The following is an 18,261-nucleotide window of genomic DNA, read 5'->3' as shown; positions in this document are numbered from 1 at the left end:
CATTTGTATAGGTTTTAAATCGTCCTCCGTTTTGTGTAAACAGCTCCTCTGCAGCCAGTGTCATGTATTATCCCTGAAGAGATGTGTAATCATACCTCACACTGCTGTGCTCTGTGCTCTCTGCAGCCAGTGTCATGTATTATCCCTGAAGAGATGTGTAATCATACCTCACACTGCTGTGCTCTGTGCTCTCTGCAGCCAGTGTCATGTATTATCCCTGAAGAGATGTGTAATCATACCTCACACTGCTGTGCTCTGTGCTCTCTGTAGCCAGTGTCATGTATTATCCCTGAAGAGATGTGTAATCATACCTCACACTGCTGTGCTCTGTGCTCTCTGCAGCCAGTGTCATGTATTATCCCTGAAGAGATGTGTAATCATACCTCACACTGCTGTGCTCTGTGCTCTCTGCAGCCAGTGTCATGTATTATCCCTGAAGAGATGTGTAATCATACCTCACACTGCTGTGCTCTGTGCTCTCTGTAGCCAGTGTCATGTATTATCCCTGAAGAGATGTGTAATCATACCTCACACTGCTGTGCTCTGTGCTCTCTGCAGCCAGTGTCATGTATTATCCCTGAAGAGATGTGTAATCATACCTCACACTGCTGTGCTCTGTGCTCTCTGCAGCCAGTGTCATGTATTATCCCTGAAGAGATGTGTAATCATACCTCACACTGCTGTGCTCTGTGCTCTCTGCAGCCAGTGTTATGTACTGTCCCTGGAGAGATGTGTAATCACACCTCACACTGCTGTGCTCTGTGCTCTCTGCAGCCAGTGTTATGTATTGTCCCTGGAGAGATGTGTTATCATACCTCACACTGCTGTGCTCTGTGCTCTCTGCAGCCAGTGTTATGTATGGTCCCTGGAGAGATGTGTAATCATACCTCACACTGCTGTGCTCTGTGCTCTCTGCAGCCAGTGTTATGTACTGTCCCTGGAGAGATGTGTAATCAAACCTCACACTGCTGTGCTCCGTGCTCTCTGCAGCCAGTGTCATGTATTATCCCTGAAGAGATGTGTAATCATACCTCACACTGCTGTGCTCTGTGCTCTCTGCTGCCAGTGTTATGTATTGTCCCTGGAGGGATGTGTAATCAGACCTCACACTGCTGTGCTCTGTGCTCTCTGCAGCCAGTGTTATGTATGGTCCCTGGAGAGATGTGTAATCAGACCTCACACTGCTGTGCTCTGTGCTCTCTGCAGCCAGTGTTATGTATTGTCCCTGGAGAGATGTGTAATCATACCTCACACTGCTGTGCTCTCTGTTCTCTGCAGCCAGTGCTGTGTATTGTCCCTGGAGAGATGTGTAATCATACCTCACACTGCTGTGCTCTGTGCTCTCTGCAGCCAGTGTTATGTATTGTCCCTGGAGAGATGTGTAATCAGACCTCACACTGCTGTGCTCTGTGCTCTCTGCAGCCAGTGTTATGTATTGTCCCTGGAGAGATGTGTAATCAGACCTCACACTGCTGTGCTCTGTGCTCTCTGCAGCCAGTGTTATGTACTGTCCCTGGAGAGATGTGTAATCAGACCTCACACTGCTGTGCTCTGTGCTCTCTGCAGCCAGTGTTATGTATTGTCCCTGGAGAGATGTGTAATCATACCTCACACTGCTGTGCTCTGTGCTCTCTGCAGCCAGTGTTATGTATTGTCCCTGGAGAGATGTGTAATCAGACCTCACACTGCGGTGCTCTGTGCTCTCTGCAGCCAGTGTTATGTAGTGTCCCTGGAGAGATACGTAGTCAGACCTCACACTGCTGTGCTCTGTGCTCTCTGCAGCCAGTGTTATGTACTGTCCCTGGAGAGATGTGTAATTATACCTCACACTGCTGTGCTCTGTGCTCTCTGCAGCCAGTGTTATGTACTGTCCCTGGAGAGATGTGTAATCATACCTCACACTGCTGTGCTCTGTGCTCTCTGCAGCCAGTGTTATGTACTGTCCCTGGAGAGATGTGTAATCATACCTCACACTGCTGTGCTCTGTGCTCTCTGCAGCCAGTGTTATGTATTGTCCCTGGAGAGATGTGTAATCATACCTCACACTGCTGTGCTCTGTGCTCTCTGCAGCCAGTGTTATGTATTGTCCCTGGAGAGATGTGTAATCAGACCTCACACTGCTGTGCTCTGTGCTCTCTGCAGCCAGTGTTATGTATTGTCCCTGGAGAGATGTGTAATCATACCTCACACTGCTGTGCTCTGTGCTCTCTGCAGCCAGTGTTATGTATTGTCCCTGGAGAGATGTGTAATCAGACCTCACACTGCTGTGCTCTCTGCAGCCAGTGTTATGTATTGTCCCTGGAGAGATGTGTAATCATACCTCACACTGCTGTGCTCTGTGCTCTCTGCAGCCAGTGTTATGTATTGTCCCTGGAGAGATGTGTAATCAGACCTCACACTGCTGTGCTGTGTTCTCTCTGCGGCCAGTGTTATGTATTGTCCCTGGAGAGATGTGTCATCAGACCTCACACTGCTGTGCTCTGTGCTCTCTGCAGCCAGTGTTATGTATTGTCCCTGGAGAGATGTGTAATCAGACCTCACACTGCTGTGCTCTGTGCTCTCTGCAGCCAGTGTTATGTATTGTCCCTGGAGAGATGTGTAATCATACCTCACACTGCTGTGCTCTGTGCTCTCTGCAGCCAGTGTTATGTATTGTCCCTGGAGAGATGTGTAATCAGACCTCACACTGCTGTGCTCTCTGCAGCCAGTGTTATGTATTGTCCCTGGAGAGATGTGTAATCATACCTCACACTGCTGTGCTCTGTGCTCTCTGCAGCCAGTGTTATGTATTGTCCCTGGAGAGATGTGTAATCAGACCTCACACTGCTGTGCTGTGTTCTCTCTGCGGCCAGTGTTATGTATTGTCCCTGGAGAGATGTGTCATCAGACCTCACACTGCTGTGCTCTGTGCTCTCTGCAGCCAGTGTTATGTATGGTCCCTGGAGAGATGTGTAATCATACCTCACACTGCTGTGCTCTGTGCTCTCTGCAGCCAGTGTTATGTATGGTCCCTGGAGAGATGTGTAATCATACCTCACACTGCTGTGCTCTGTGCTCTCTGCAGCCAGTGTTATGTACTGTCCCTGGAGAGATGTGTAATCATACCTCACACTGCTGTGCTCTGTGCTCTCTGCAGCCAGTGTTATGTACTGTCCCTGGAGAGATGTGTAATCAGACCTCACACTGCTGTGCTCTGTGCTCTCTGCAGCCAGTGTTATGTATGGTCCCTGGAGAGATGTGTAATCATACCTCACACTGCTGTGCTCTGTGCTCTCTGCAGCCAGTGTTATGTACTGTCCCTGGAGAGATGTGTAATCAAACCTCACACTGCTGTGCTCTGTTCTCTCTGCGGCCAGTGTTATGTATTGTCCCTGGAGAGATGTGTAATCAGACCTCACTCCGCTGTGCTCTGTGCTCTCTGCAGCCAGTGTTATGTATTGTCCCTGGAGAGATGTGTCATCAGACCTCACACTGCTGTGCTCTGTGCTCTCTGCAGCCAGTGTTATGTATGGTCCCTGGAGAGATGTGTAATCATACCTCACACTGCTGTGCTCTGTGCTCTCTGCAGCCAGTGTTATGTATTGTCCCTGGAGAGATGTGTAATCAGACCTCACACTGCTGTGCTCTGTGCTCTCTGCAGCCAGTGTTATGTATTGTCCCTGGAGAGATGTGTAATCATACCTCACACTGCTGTGCTCTGTGCTCTCTGCAGCCAGTGTTATGTATTGTCCCTGGAGAGATGTGTAATCAGACCTCACACTGCTGTGCTCTGTGCTCTCTGCAGCCAGTGTTATGTATTGTCCCTGGAGAGATGTGTAATCATACCTCACACTGCTGTGCTCTGTGCTCTCTGCAGCCAGTGTTATGTATTGTCCCTGGAGAGATGTGTAATCATACCTCACACTGCTGTGCTCTGTGCTCTCTGCAGCCAGTGTTATGTATTGTCCCTGGAGAGATGTGTAATCAGACCTCACACTGCTGTGCTGTGTTCTCTCTGCGGCCAGTGTTATGTATTGTCCCTGGAGAGATGTGTAATCAGCCCTCACACTGCTGTGCTCTGTGCTCTCTGCAGCCAGTATTATGTATTGTCCCTGGAGAGATGTGTAATCAGACCTCACACCGCTGTGCTTTGTGCTCTCTGCAGCCAGTGTTATGTATTGTCCCTGGAGAGATGTGTAATCAGACCTCACACCGCTGTGCTTTGTGCTCTCTGCAGCCAGTGTTATGTATTGTCCCTGGAGAGATGTGTCATCAGACCTCACACTGCTGTGCTCTGTGCTCTCTGCAGCCAGTGTTATGTACTGTCCCTGGAGAGATGTGTAATCAAACCTCACACTGCTGTGCTCTGTTCTCTCTGCGGCCAGTGTTATGTATTGTCCCTGGAGAGATGTGTAATCAGACCTCACACTGCTGTGCTCTGTTCTCTCTGCGGCCAGTGTTATGTATTGTCCCTGGAGAGATGTGTCATCAGACCTCACACTGCTGTGCTCTGTGCTCTCTGCAGCCAGTGTTATGTATGGTCCCTGGAGAGATGTGTAATCATACCTCACACTGCTGTGCTCTGTGCTCTCTGCAACCAGTGTTATGTACTGTCCCTGGAGAGATGTGTAATCATTCCTCACACTGCTGTGCTCCGTGCTCTCTGTAGCCAGTGTTATGTATTGTCCCTGGAGGGATGTGTAATCAGACCTCACACTGCTGTGCTCTGTGCTCTCTGCAGCCAGTGTTATGTATTGTCCCTGGAGAGATGTGTAATCATACCTCACACTGCTGTGCTCTGTGCTCTCTGCAGCCAGTGTTATGTATTGTCCCTGGAGAGATGTGTAATCAGACCTCACACTGCTGTGCTCTGTGCTCTCTGCAGCCAGTGTTATGTACTGTCCCTGGAGAGATTTGTAATCAGACCTCACACTGCTGTGCTCTGTGCTCTCTGCAGCCAGTGTTATGTACTGTCCCTGGAGAGATGTGTAATCATACCTCACACTGCTGTGCTCTGTGCTCTCTGCAGCCAGTGTTATGTATTGTCCCTGGAGAGATGTGTAATCAGACCTCACACTGCTGTGCTCTGTGCTCCCTGCAGCCAGTGTTATGTACTGTCCCTGGAGAGATGTGTAATCATACCTCACACTGCTGTGCTCTGTGCAGCCTCTCTTCTCTGACCTTTGCCCTTAGGCTTCTTGAATGTTTGTAATGAATCTCCAGAAAACCTTTTAGGTGGAATTTGAGCCCGGCAGTTACCAGGGACGGGTTGTCCGGGCCCCCGTGTGTCAGGTGTCCGGGCCCCCGTGTGTCAGGTGTCCGGGCCCCCGTGTGTCAGGTGTCCGGGCCCCCGTGTGTCAGGTGTCCAGGCCCCCGTGTGTCAGGTGTCCTCGTGTAAACATGTGTCTTGTCAATGACAGAACATCCCGTCTTCTGCTGTCAGATTGCTGTAGTACTACAGGTCCCAGCATGCCCTCACTGTGTATAGTACAACACGCTGAGGCTCGTATAGTAACAGCTGCAGAACATTGTGTTCCATTCTCCTTAGAGGGGGCAGTAAGATCCTCTAATACCGCCATATACTGACTGTACATAATGTGCATCACCTTCACCATGATGTACAACATGTGCTCAGTGATCAGCAGTGATGCCTGAAGGTGGCTCAGTGATCAGCAATGAAGCCTGAAGGTGGCTCAGTGATCAGCAGTGATGCCTGAAGGTGGCTCAGTGGTCAGCAATGAAGCCTGAAAGTGGCAAATTTTTCAACAGTGATGCCTGAATGCGACTCAGTAGTCAGCAGTGATGCCTGAATGCGGCTCAGTGGTCAGCAGTGATGCCTGAAAGCAGCTAATTTTTCAGCAGTGATGCCTGAAAGCAGCTAATTTTTCAGCAGTGATGCCTGAAGGCAGCTAAGTGATTAGTAGTGATGTCTGAAGGTGAACCAGTGATCAACAGTGATGCCTGAAGGTGGCTCAGTGATCAACAGTGATGCCTGAAGGCGGCTCAGTGATCAGCAGAGATGCCTGAAGGCGGCTTAGTGGTGAGCAGTGATTCCTGAAGGTGGCTCAGTGATCTGCAGTGATGTCTGACGGTGCCTCAGTGGTCAGCAATGAAGCCTGAAAGTGGCAAATTTTTCAACAGTGATGCCTGAATGCGACTCAGTAGTCAGCAGTGATGCCTGAATGCGGCTCAGTGGTCAGCAGTGATGCCTGAAAGCAGCTAATTTTTCAGCAGTGATGCCTGAAAGCAGCTAATTTTTCAGCAGTGATGCCTGAAGGCAGCTAAGTGATTAGTAGTGATGTCTGAAGGTGAACCAGTGATCAACAGTGATGCCTGAAGGTGGCTCAGTGATCAACAGTGATGCCTGAAGGCGGCTCAGTGATCAGCAGAGATGCCTGAAGGCGGCTTAGTGGTGAGCAGTGATTCCTGAAGGTGGCTCAGTGATCTGCAGTGATGTCTGACGGTGCCTCAGTGGTCAGAAGAGATGCCTGAAGGTGGCTCAGTGATCAGCAGTGATGCCTGAAGGTAGCTAAGTGATTAGTAGTGATGCCTGAAGGCGGCTCAGTAGTCAGCAGTGATGCCTGAAGATGTACCAGTGGTCAGCAGTGATGCCTGAAGGCAGCTAGGTGATTAGTAGTGATGTCTGAAAGCGGCTCAGTGGTCAGCAGTGATGAGTGATCAGCAGGGATGCCTGAAGGTGGCTCAGTGGTCAGCAGTGATGCCTGAAGGTGGCTCAGTGGTCAGCAGTGATGCCTGAAGGTGGCTCAGTGGTCAGCAGTGATGCCTGAAGGTGGCTCAGTGATCAGCAGTGATGCCTGAAGTCGGCTCAGTGGTCAGCAGTGATGTCTGAAAGCAGCTAAGTGATTAGTAGTGATGTCTGAAGGTGAACCAGTGATTAAAAGTGATGCCTGAAAGTTGCTCAGTGGTCAGCAATGATCCTTGAAAGTTGCTCAGTGATCAGCAGTGATGCCTGGAGGTGGCTCAGTGATCAGCAGTGATGCCTGGAGGTGGCTCAGTGATCAGCAGTGATGCCTGACGGCGGCTCAGTGATCAGCAGTGATGCCTGAAGGTGACTCAGGGATACATTTTCAGCCATCAGTATTTAGATCCATGGAAACCCCTTTACACCAGAACTAAACTTACTGATCAAGGTGGGTGTCCCATATTACTGGGGTCCGCCACCCCCTCAGCGCTCTGTCTAGACAGCCGCCCACATTGCCGCGGACTCTGACCCCTGGATGCACAACATGTGACATCAGCCGGAAAATCTGCCCATCTGTGGAATTGGAGGCAGAAGTTGATTCAGTCCTTTGTTAGACTGCGCTCAAATATTCATGTCTATTGTGTAAAGACAAAGCCGCGAGCAAGTGAGACCGGGGGCCTGGAGCCAAGCAGGGGTCATCTCTTCTCTCCTGGTTCTTCTGGATCTCTCGGCAGCGTATGACACTGTGGACCACCAGCTCCTCCTCAGGAGGACTCAGGACGCTTCGTCTGTGCCTGTCTCACACCAAATACAGTTTAAAATAGCCACCCTCATCCACACAGCTCTGCACAGTGCTGCACCTCTCCTCTCTCATCTCAGTCTATCACTCAGATGAATATCACTGGCAGATCTAAGAGAACAGGCTATTCTTTAACTCAAACCTCCCACTCCCATCTCCAGGACTGAGGACTTCTCCTGAGCTGCACCAATTCTATTGAATGACCTTCCCAAGACTATCAGACTAATACCCAACCTAGAAAGCCGCGCTAGGCGTCCTGTTCTCTCATGTCCTATTCATTAGTCTCTTATAAAGAATGGCTGGACCATTATACAAACTCTTGTGTCACCTCTACTGTGTAGTGTATAGAGGATGCGTCTAATGGAATGCAGCAGGGTTATTGCTCTCTTGTGTCAGCCACTCTTTGTACATAGTAATTAGATGTTAGTCTATGTAATCAGTAATGTGATGGATAGTGACAGTGGTGACATCCGCCATCCATCAGTGTTTATATCCTAGAGACCAGAAGACAAGGAGGCGCTGCCATGATTAATCGTCCATCCACAGAACTACATTGTGTAACAAGTGACTGCCCCCCCCCCCCCCCCCAATACTCACATACCCCACACTCTGCTTTTTAAGTGGGAAGTTGAGTACTGGGGGGCACATTACGATTTTAGGGGACAGGACAGGGACACGCTGACACTTGGGGGACAGGACAGGGACACACTGACACTTGGGGACAGGATAGGGACACACTGACACTTGGGGGTACAGGACAGGGACACGGTGACACTTGGGGGGACAGGACAGGGACACGCTGACACTTGGGGGGACAGGACAGGGACACGCTGACACTTGGGGGACAGGACAGGGACACGCTGACACTTGGGGGGACAGGACAGGGACACGCTGACACTTGGGGGACAGGACAGGGACACGCTGACACTTGGGGACAGGATAGGGACACACTGACACTTGGGGGTACAGGACAGGGACACGCTGACACTTGGGGGACAGGGCAGGGACACGCTGACACTTGGGGGACAGGACAGGGACACACTGACACTTGGGGACAGGATAGGGACACACTGACACTTGGGGGTACAGGACAGGGACACGGTGACACTTGGGGGGACAGGACAGGGACACGCTGACACTTGGGGGGACAGGACAGGGACACGCTGACACTTGGGGGACAGGACAGGGACACGCTGACACTTGGGGGGACAGGACAGGGACACGCTGACACTTGGGGGACAGGACAGGGACACGCTGACACTTGGGGACAGGATAGGGACACACTGACACTTGGGGGTACAGGACAGGGACACGCTGACACTTGGGGGACAGGACAGGGACACAATGACACTTGGGGGACAGGACAGGGACACACTGACACTTGGGGGGACAGGACAGGGACACGCTGACACTTGGGGGACAGGACAGGGACACGCTGACACTTGGGGGACAGGACAGGGATACGCTGACACTTGGGGACAGGATAGGGACACACTGACACTTGGGGGACAGGACAGGGACACACTGACACTTGGGGGGACAGGACAGGGACACGCTGACACTTGGGGGGACAGGACAGGGACACGCTGACACTTGGGGGGACAGGACAGGGACACGCTGACACTTGGGGGACAGGACAGGGACACGCTGACACTTGGGGGACAGGACAGGGACACGCTGACACTTGGGGGACAGGACAGGGACACGCTGACACTTGGGGGACAGGACAGGGACACGCTGACACTTGGGGGACAGGACAGGGACACGCTGACACTTGGGGGACAGGACAGGGACACGCTGACACTTGGGGGGACAGGACAGGGACACGCTGACACTTGGGGGACAAAACAGGGAAACGCTGACACTTGGGGGACAGGACAGGGACACGCTGACACTTGGGGGACAGGACAGGGACACGCTGACACTTGGGGGACAGGACAGGGACACGCTGACACTTGGGGGACAGGACAGGGACACGCTGACACTTGGGGGACAGGACAGGGACACGCTGACACTTGGGGGGGACAGGACAGGGACACGCTGACATTCGGGGGGGACAGGACAGGGACGAGCTGACACTTGGGGACAGGACAGGGACGAGCTGACACTTGGGGGACAGGACAGGGACACGCTGACACTTGGGGGGACAGGGCAGGGACACGCTGACACTTGGGGGACAGGACAGGGACACGCTGACACTTGGGGGACAGGACAGGGACACGCTGACACTTGGGGGGACAGGACAGGGACGCGCTGACACTTGGGGGACAGGACAGGGACACGCTGACACTTGGGGGGACAGGACAGGGACACGCTGACACTTGGGGGACAGGGACACGCTGACACTTGGGGGACAGGACAGGGACACGCTGACACTTGGGGGGACAGGACAGGGACACGCTGACACTTGGGGGGACAGGACAGGGACACGCTGACACTTGGGGGGACAGGACAGGGACACGCTGACACTGGGGGGACAGGACAGGGACGCGCTGACACTTGGGGGACAGGACAGGGACACGCTGACACTTGGGGGGACAGGACAGGGACACGCTGACACTTGGGGGACAGGACAGGGACACGCTGACACTTGGGGGGACAGGACAGGGACACGCTGACACTTGGGGGGACAGGACAGGGACACGCTGACACTTGTAATGTGATGGATAGTGACAGTGGTGACATCCGCCATCCATCAGTGTTTATATCCTAGAGACCAGAACACAAGGAGGCGCTGCCATGATTAATCGTCCATCCACAGAACTACATTGTGTAACAAGTGACTGCCCCCCCCCCCCCCCCCCAATACTCACATACCCCACACTCTGCTTTTTAAGTGGGAAGTTGAGTACTGGGGGGCACATTACGATTTTAGGGGACAGGACAGGGACACGCTGACACTTGGGGGACAGGACAGGGACACACTGACACTTGGGGGACAGGACAGGGACACGCTGACACTTGGGGGACAGGACAGGGACACACTGACACTTGGGGGGACAGGACAGGGACACGCTGACACTTGGGGGACAGGACAGGGACACGCTGACACTTGGGGGACAGGACAGGGACACGCTGACACTTGGGGGGACAGGACAGGGACACGCTGACACTTGGGGTGCATGTTGGTGACTTCTCAGTGACACGTGTGGCTCACACCTCCGCCGGGTGCCAGCAGTGTTTATCTGCGGTGCTATGTCAGGAATGTGGCCGGGCTGTGGGTGCTCATGGCTTGTTCTCACACATAACATCATTGTCCTGTGTCAGATGTATGGATGCCACCAACACGTCACTGCACATTCCAATGCTGCAATGTACACTGCCGGGGAGAGTCCATACTAGAGCTGGAGGGCAGGTTCCTACGTGATGTTTTCGTTGCATTTTTAAGCGCATGCAAAACGCAAGTGGGAGGGGATTTGGCCAAAATCTCCTATCTATCTATCATCTATCTCCTATCTATCATATATCTATCTCCTATCTATCTCCTATCTATCTATCTATCTATCATATATCTATCTATCTATCTATCTCCTATCTATCTATCTATCTCCTATCTATCTATCATATATCTATCTATCTATCTCCTATCTATCTATCTCCTATCTATCTATCATCTATCTATCTATCTCCTATCTATCTATCATCTATCTATCTCCTATCTATCTATCTATCTCCTATCTATCTCCTATCTATCTATCTCCTATCTATCTATCTATCTCCTATCTATCTATCTCCTATCTATCTATCTATCATCTATCTATCTCCTATCTATCTATCTCCTATCTATCTATCTCCTATCTATCTATCTCCTATCTATCTATCTCCTATCTATCTATCTCCTATCTATCTATCTCCTATCTATCTATCTATCTATCTATTTATCTATCTATTTATCTATCTATCTCCTATCTATCTATCTATCTATCTCCTATCTATCTATCTATCTATCTCGTATCTATCTATCTCGTATCTATCTATCTCGTATCTATCTATCTCGTATCTATCTCGTATCTATCTCGTATCTATCTCGTATCTATCTCGTATCTATCTCGTATCTATCTATCTCGTATCTATCTATCTCATATCTATCTATCTCATATCTATCTATCTCATATCTATCTCGTATCTATCTCGTATCTATGTGTTGTGCTGGATCCCCCCTCGGCTCCTCTCATCACAGAATATTCCGCTCTTTTCTCCCACACAGCGATTCTTAGTCATTTGTGAGAATAATAATTTAGTATTAGAGGAATCTTCCTGTCGGGCTGCAGCACTAATCCCCGGGAGCCGGGCGCAGGATTATCTACAGGATGAGGTTCCCTTTAATCTATGTGCTAATAGGGACAGGGGTGACATACGGTAGGAGATGGGGACCACTACTCCCACCATCCTCCCCCTGTTACCGCCTGCAGAATATGGATACATCTGGATATGACGCCATAAACCTGCAGGAATCTTCCACAGCGAATATCATTGATCATCTTACTGATAAGCAGCGCCCCCTATCTGCCAGTATCTAATGTGGGATACATCAAGAGGGTTTATAGAAGGTCACTGAGGCACGTAGTATCACACAGGATTAGATACACAGCTCAGCAGTCAGTATCACACTGGATAGGATTAGATACACAGCTCAGCAGACAGTATCACACAGGATATGATTAGATACACAGCTCAGCAGACAGTATCACACAGGATAGGATTAGATACACAGCTCAGTAGTCAGTATCACACAGGATAGGATTAGATACACAGCTCAGCAGACAGTATCACACAGGATAGGATTAGATACACAGCTCAGCAGACAGTATCACACAGGATAGGATTAGCTACACAGCTCAGCTGACAGTATCACACAGGATAGGATTAGATACACAGCTCAGCAGACAGTATCACACAGGATAGGATTAGATACACAGCTCAGTAGTCAGTATCACACAGGATAGGATTAGATACACAGCTCAGCAGACAGTATCACACAGGATAGGATTAGATACACAGCTCAGCAGCCTGTATCACACAGGATAGGATTAGATACACAGCTCAGCAGCCTGTATCACACAGGATAGGATTAGATACACAGCTCAGCAGGCAGTATCACACAGGATAGGATTAGATACACAGCTCAGCAGCCTGTATCACACAGGAGAGGATTAGATACACAGCTCAGCAGACAGTATCACACAGGATAGGATTAGATACACAGCTCAGCAGACAGTATCACACAGGATAGGATTAGATACACAGCTCAGCAGACTATCACACAGGGTAGGATTAGATACACATCTAAGGAGACAGTATCACACAGGATAGGATTAGATACACAGCTCAGCAGTCAGTATCACACAGGATAGGATTAGATACACAGTTCAGCAGACAGTATCACACATGATGGGATTAGATACACAGCTCAGCAGTCTGTATCACACAGGATAGGATTAGATACACAGCTCAGCAGACAGTATCACACATGATAGGATTAGATACACAGCTCAGCAGACTGTATCACACAGGATGGGATTAGATACACAGCTCAGCAGACAGTATCACACAGGATAGGATTAGATACACAGCTCAGCAGGCAGTATCACACAGGATAGGACTAGATACACAGCTCAGCAGTCAGTATCACACATCATGGGATTAGATACACAGCTCAGCAGACAGTATCACACATCATGGGATTAGATACACATCTCAGCAGACAGTATCACACAGGATAGGATTAGATACACAGCTCAGCAGTCAGTATCACACAGGATAGGACTAGATACACAGCTCAGCAGTCAGTATCACACATCATGGGATTAGATACACAGCTCAGCAGACAGTATCACACAGGATAGGATTAGATACACATCTCAGCAGACAGTATCACACAGGATAGGATTAGATACACAGCTCAGCAGACTGTATCACACAGGGTAGGATTAGATACACATCTAAGGAGACAGTATCACACAGGATAGGATTAGATACACAGCTCAGCAGTCAGTATCACACAGGATAGGATTAGATACACAGTTCAGCAGACAGTATCACACATGATGGGATTAGATACACAGCTCAGCAGTCTGTATCACACAGGATAGGATTAGATACACAGCTCAGCAGACAGTATCACACAAGATAGGATTAGATACACAGCTCAGCAGACTGTATCACACAGGATGGGATTAGATACACAGCTCAGCAGACAGTATCACACAGGATAGGATTAGATACACAGCTCAGCAGACAGTATCACACAGGATAGGATTAGATACACAGCTCAGCAGTCAGTATCACACAGGATAGGATTAGATACACAGCTCAGCAGGCAGTATCACACAGGATAGGATTAAATACACAGCTCAGCAGGCAGTATCACACAGGATAGGATTAGATACACAGCTCAGGAGACAGTATCACACAGGATAGGATTAGATACACAGCTCAGCAGTCAGTATCACACAGGATAGGATTAGATACACAGCTCAGCAGACAGTATCACACAGGATAGGATTAGATACACAGATCAGCAGACAGTATCACACAGGATAGGATTAGATACACAGCTCAGCAGGCAGTATCACACAGGATAGGATTAGATACACAGCTCAGCAGACAGTATCACACAGGATAGGATTAGATACACAGCTCAGCAGACAGTATCACACAGGATAGGATGAGATACACAGCTCAGCAGTCAGTATCACACATGATGGGATTAGATACACAGCTCAGCAGTCAGTATCACACATGATGGGATTAGATACACAGCTCAGCAGACAGTATCACACAGGATAGGATTAAATACACAGCTCAGCAGTCAGTATCACACAGGATAGGATTAGATACACAGCTCAGCAGTCAGTATCACACAGGATAGGATTAGATACACAGCTCAGCAGTCAGTATCACACAGGATAGGATTAGATACACAGCTCAGCAGTCAGTATCATACAGGATAGGATTAGATACACAGCTCAGCAGGCAGTATCACACAGGATAGGATTAGATACACAGCTCAGCAGTCAGTATCACACAGGATAGGATTAGATACACAGCTCAGCAGGCAGTATCACACAGGATAGGATTAGATACACAGCTCAGCAGACAGTATCACACAGGATAGGATTAGATACAGAGCTCAGCAGGCAGTATCACACAGGATAGGATTAGATACAGAGCTCAGCAGGCAGTATCACACATGATGGGATTAGATACACAGCTCAGCAGACAGTATCACACAGGACAGGATTAGATACACAGCTCAGCAGTCAGTACCACACAGGATAGGATTAGATACACAGCTCAGCAGTCAGTATCACACATGATGGGATTAGATACACAGCTCAGCAGGCAGTATCACACAGGATAGGATTAGATACACAGCTCAGCAGACAGTATCACACAGGAGAGGATTAGATACACAGCTCAGCAGGCAGTATCACACAGGATAGGATTAGATACACAGCTCAGCAGACAGTATCACACATGATGGGATTAGATACACAGCTCAGCAGGCAGTATCACACTGGACAGGATTAGATACACAGCTCAGCAGTCAGTACCACACAGGATAGGATTAGATACACAGCTCAGCAGTCAGTATCACACATGATGGGATTAGATACACAGCTCAGCAGGCAGTATCACACATGATGGGATTAGATACACAGCTCAGCAGACAGTATCACACAGGATAGGATTAGATACACAGCTCAGCAGTCAGTATCACACAGGATAGTATTAGATACACAGCTCAGCAGTCAGTATCACACAGGATAGGATTAGATACACAGCTCAGCAGTCAGTATCACACAGGATAGTATTAGATACACAGCTCAGCAGTCAGTATCACACAGGATAGGATTAGATACACAGCTCAGCAGACAGTATCACACATAATAGGATTAGATACACAGCTCAGCAGACTGTATCACACTGGATAGGATTAGATACACAGCTCAGCAGACAGTATCACACGTGTAGGATGAGGGCGCATTCTCACATTCCATTTTCGTCGCATTTTTAAGCGCATCCAAAACCAAAGTGGGAGGGGGTTTAGCCAAAACGCAAATGCGTTTGCAATGAAACAGATGCGATTCATTGGAAGTGCATGCGTTTCAGGCAGACCCCCCTCCCACTCTCGTTTTGGATGCGTTTAAAATCGGACACGTGAATAGAAAAGTGTCAGTTTTGTGTAAGAGATATTTTGCTTTCCGATAGTGTCAGTTATTATCCAGTTTTTCATTATCTTTTAGCCATTTGGTCCGCACAAACAATGGAAGAACAAAAATGGATATTAATGGAAAACACTGCAAGTCTATTGAAATCAAAGGGAAAACCCATTCTTTATCCGTTTTTAAACAAAAAAACTGCAACACGGAGTCCTGAATACGGATGGTGATGCCTGGACAGATGTCTCCCCTTGCACCTGTGCTCTCCCTCCAGCCTGCAGTACAGCAGTGTACCGGCGGGGGCGCTGTGCCTGCTCCGTGTGCTGTGCACTGTGTGGCCGGCAGGGGCGCTGGAGAGCTCCCGCAGCGGCTTAGTGAGAGCAGAGCCATGAGAGGAGCCGGTGCTCCCGCAGCCTCCTGATCCCGGGCTCCAGTGAGTACACACCGGGGGCAGCTCCGACTATCCGGGGGGACCCCAGCTCCGGTACAGGCCGGGGATACCGGGGGGACGACGCCCATGCTCTGCGCATGCTGGGAGGTGTAGTTATATGGCTAAGCTTAGATACACAGCTCAGCAGGCAGTATCACACTAGATACTCTCTGCTGAGCTGTGTTACTAACCCTACATGTGTGATACTGACCGCTGAGCAGTGTATCTAATCCTATCCTGTGTGATACAGTCTGCTGAGCTGTGTATCTAATCCTATCCTGTGTGATACAGTCTGCTGAGCTGTGTATCTAATCCTATCCTGTGTGATACTGTCTGCTGAGCTGTGTATCTAATCCTATCCTGTGTGATACTGTCTGCTGAGCTGTGTATCTAATCCTATCCTGTGTGCTACTGTCTGCCGAACTGTGTATCTAATCCTATCCTGTGTGATACTGTCTGCTGAGCTGTGTATCTAATCCTATCCTGTGTGATACTGTCTGCTGAGCTGTGTATCTAATCCTATCCTGTGTGATACTGTCTGCTGAGCTGTGTATCTAAACCTATCCTGTGTGATACTGTCTGCTGAGCTGTGTATCTAAACCTATCCTGTGTGATACTGTCTGCTGTGTATCTAATCCTATCCTGTGTGATACTGTCTGCTGTGTATCTAATCCTATCCTGTGTGATACTGTCTGCTGTGTATCTAATCCTATCCTATGTGATACTGTCTGCTGTGTATCTAATCCTATCCTGTGTGACTGCTGAGCTGTGTATCTAATCCTATCCTGTGTGATACTGTCTGCTGAGCTGTGTATCTAATCCTATCCTGTGTGATACTGTCTGCTGAGCTGTGTATCTAAACCTATCCTGTGTGATACTGTCTGCTGAGCTGTGTATCTAAACCTATCCTGTGTGATACTGACTGCTGAGCTGTGTATCTAATCCTATCCTGTGTGATACTGACTGCTGAGCAGTGTATCTAAACCTATCCTGTGTGATACTGACCGCTGAGCAGTGTATCTAATCCTATCCTGTGTGATACAGTCCGCTGAGCAGTGTATCTAATCCTATCCTGTGTGATAGTCTGCTGAGCTGTGTATCTAATCCTATCCTGTGTGATAGTCTGCTGAGCTGTGTATCTAATCCTATCCTGTGTGATACTGTCTGCTGAGCTGTGTATCTAATCCTATCCTGTGTGATACTGTCTGCTGAGCTGTGTATCTAATCCTATCCTGTGTGCTACTGTCTGCCGAACTGTGTATCTAATCCTATCCTGTGTGATACTGTCTGCTGAGCTGTGTATCTAATCCTATCCTGTGTGCTACTGTCTGCCGAACTGTGTATCTAATCCTATCCTGTGTGATACCGTCTGCTGTGCATCTAATCCTATCCTGTGTGATACTGTCTGCTGTGTATCTAATCCTATCCTGTGTGATACTGTCTGCTGTGTATCTAATCCTATCCTGTGTGATACTGTCTGCTGTGTATCTAATCCTATCCTGTGTGATACTGTCTGCTGTGTATCTAATCCTATCCTATGTGATACTGTCTGCTGTGTATCTAATCCTATCCTGTGTGACTGCTGAGCTGTGTATCTAATCCTATCCTGTGTGATACTGTCTGCTGAGCTGTGTATCTAATCCTATCCTGTGTGATACTGTCTGCTGAGCTGTGTATCTAAACCTATCCTGTGTGATACTGTCTGCTGAGCTGTGTATCTAAACCTATCCTGTGTGATACTGACTGCTGAGCTGTGTATCTAATCCTGTCCTGTGTGATACTGTCTGCTGAGCTGTGTATCTAATCCTATCCTTTGAGATACTGTCTGCTGAGCTGTGTATGTAATCCTATCCTGTGTGATACTGTCTGCTGAGCTGTGTATATAATCCTATCCTGTGTGATACTGACTGAGCTGTGTATCTAATCCCATCATGTGTGATACTGACTGCTGAGCTGTGTATCTAATCCTATCCTGTGTGATACTGACTGCTGAGCTGTGTATCTAATCCTATCCTGTGTGATACTGTCTGCTGAGCTGTGTATGTAATCCTGTCCTGTGTGATACTGACTGCTGAGCTGTGTATCTAATCCTATCCTGTGTGATACTACCTCCTGAGCTGTGTATCTAATCCTGTCCTGTGTGATACTGACTGCTGAGCTGTGTATCTAATCCCATCATGTGTGA

General features: G+C 49.0%; 1 protein-coding gene across 2 annotated transcripts in view; it reads left to right on the top strand.

Annotated features, from left to right (window-relative positions):
- The first annotated feature begins 15,931 nt into the window (after positions 1–15,931).
- The window catches only part of LOC140077148 (dual specificity testis-specific protein kinase 1-like), a 35,004-nt gene continuing 32,674 nt past the window's right edge, over positions 15,932–18,261 (top strand). The window contains exon 1 of one of the 2 annotated variants that reach the window (XM_072124060.1): positions 15,932–16,079. In XM_072124060.1, coding sequence (XP_071980161.1) covers position 16,079 — 1 coding nt within the window. In that variant the 5' untranslated portion in view covers positions 15,932–16,078. Of the gene's footprint in view, positions 16,080–16,159; positions 16,185–18,261 lie in introns of those variants that run through there. The other variant, XM_072124059.1, reaches the window with a different exon arrangement.

This window comes from Engystomops pustulosus, chromosome 9 (genome assembly GCF_040894005.1).
Source record: "Engystomops pustulosus chromosome 9, aEngPut4.maternal, whole genome shotgun sequence".
NCBI classification, from domain to species: Eukaryota; Metazoa; Chordata; class Amphibia; order Anura; family Leptodactylidae; genus Engystomops; species Engystomops pustulosus.
This window is presented reverse-complemented; position numbering and strand designations above follow the sequence as displayed.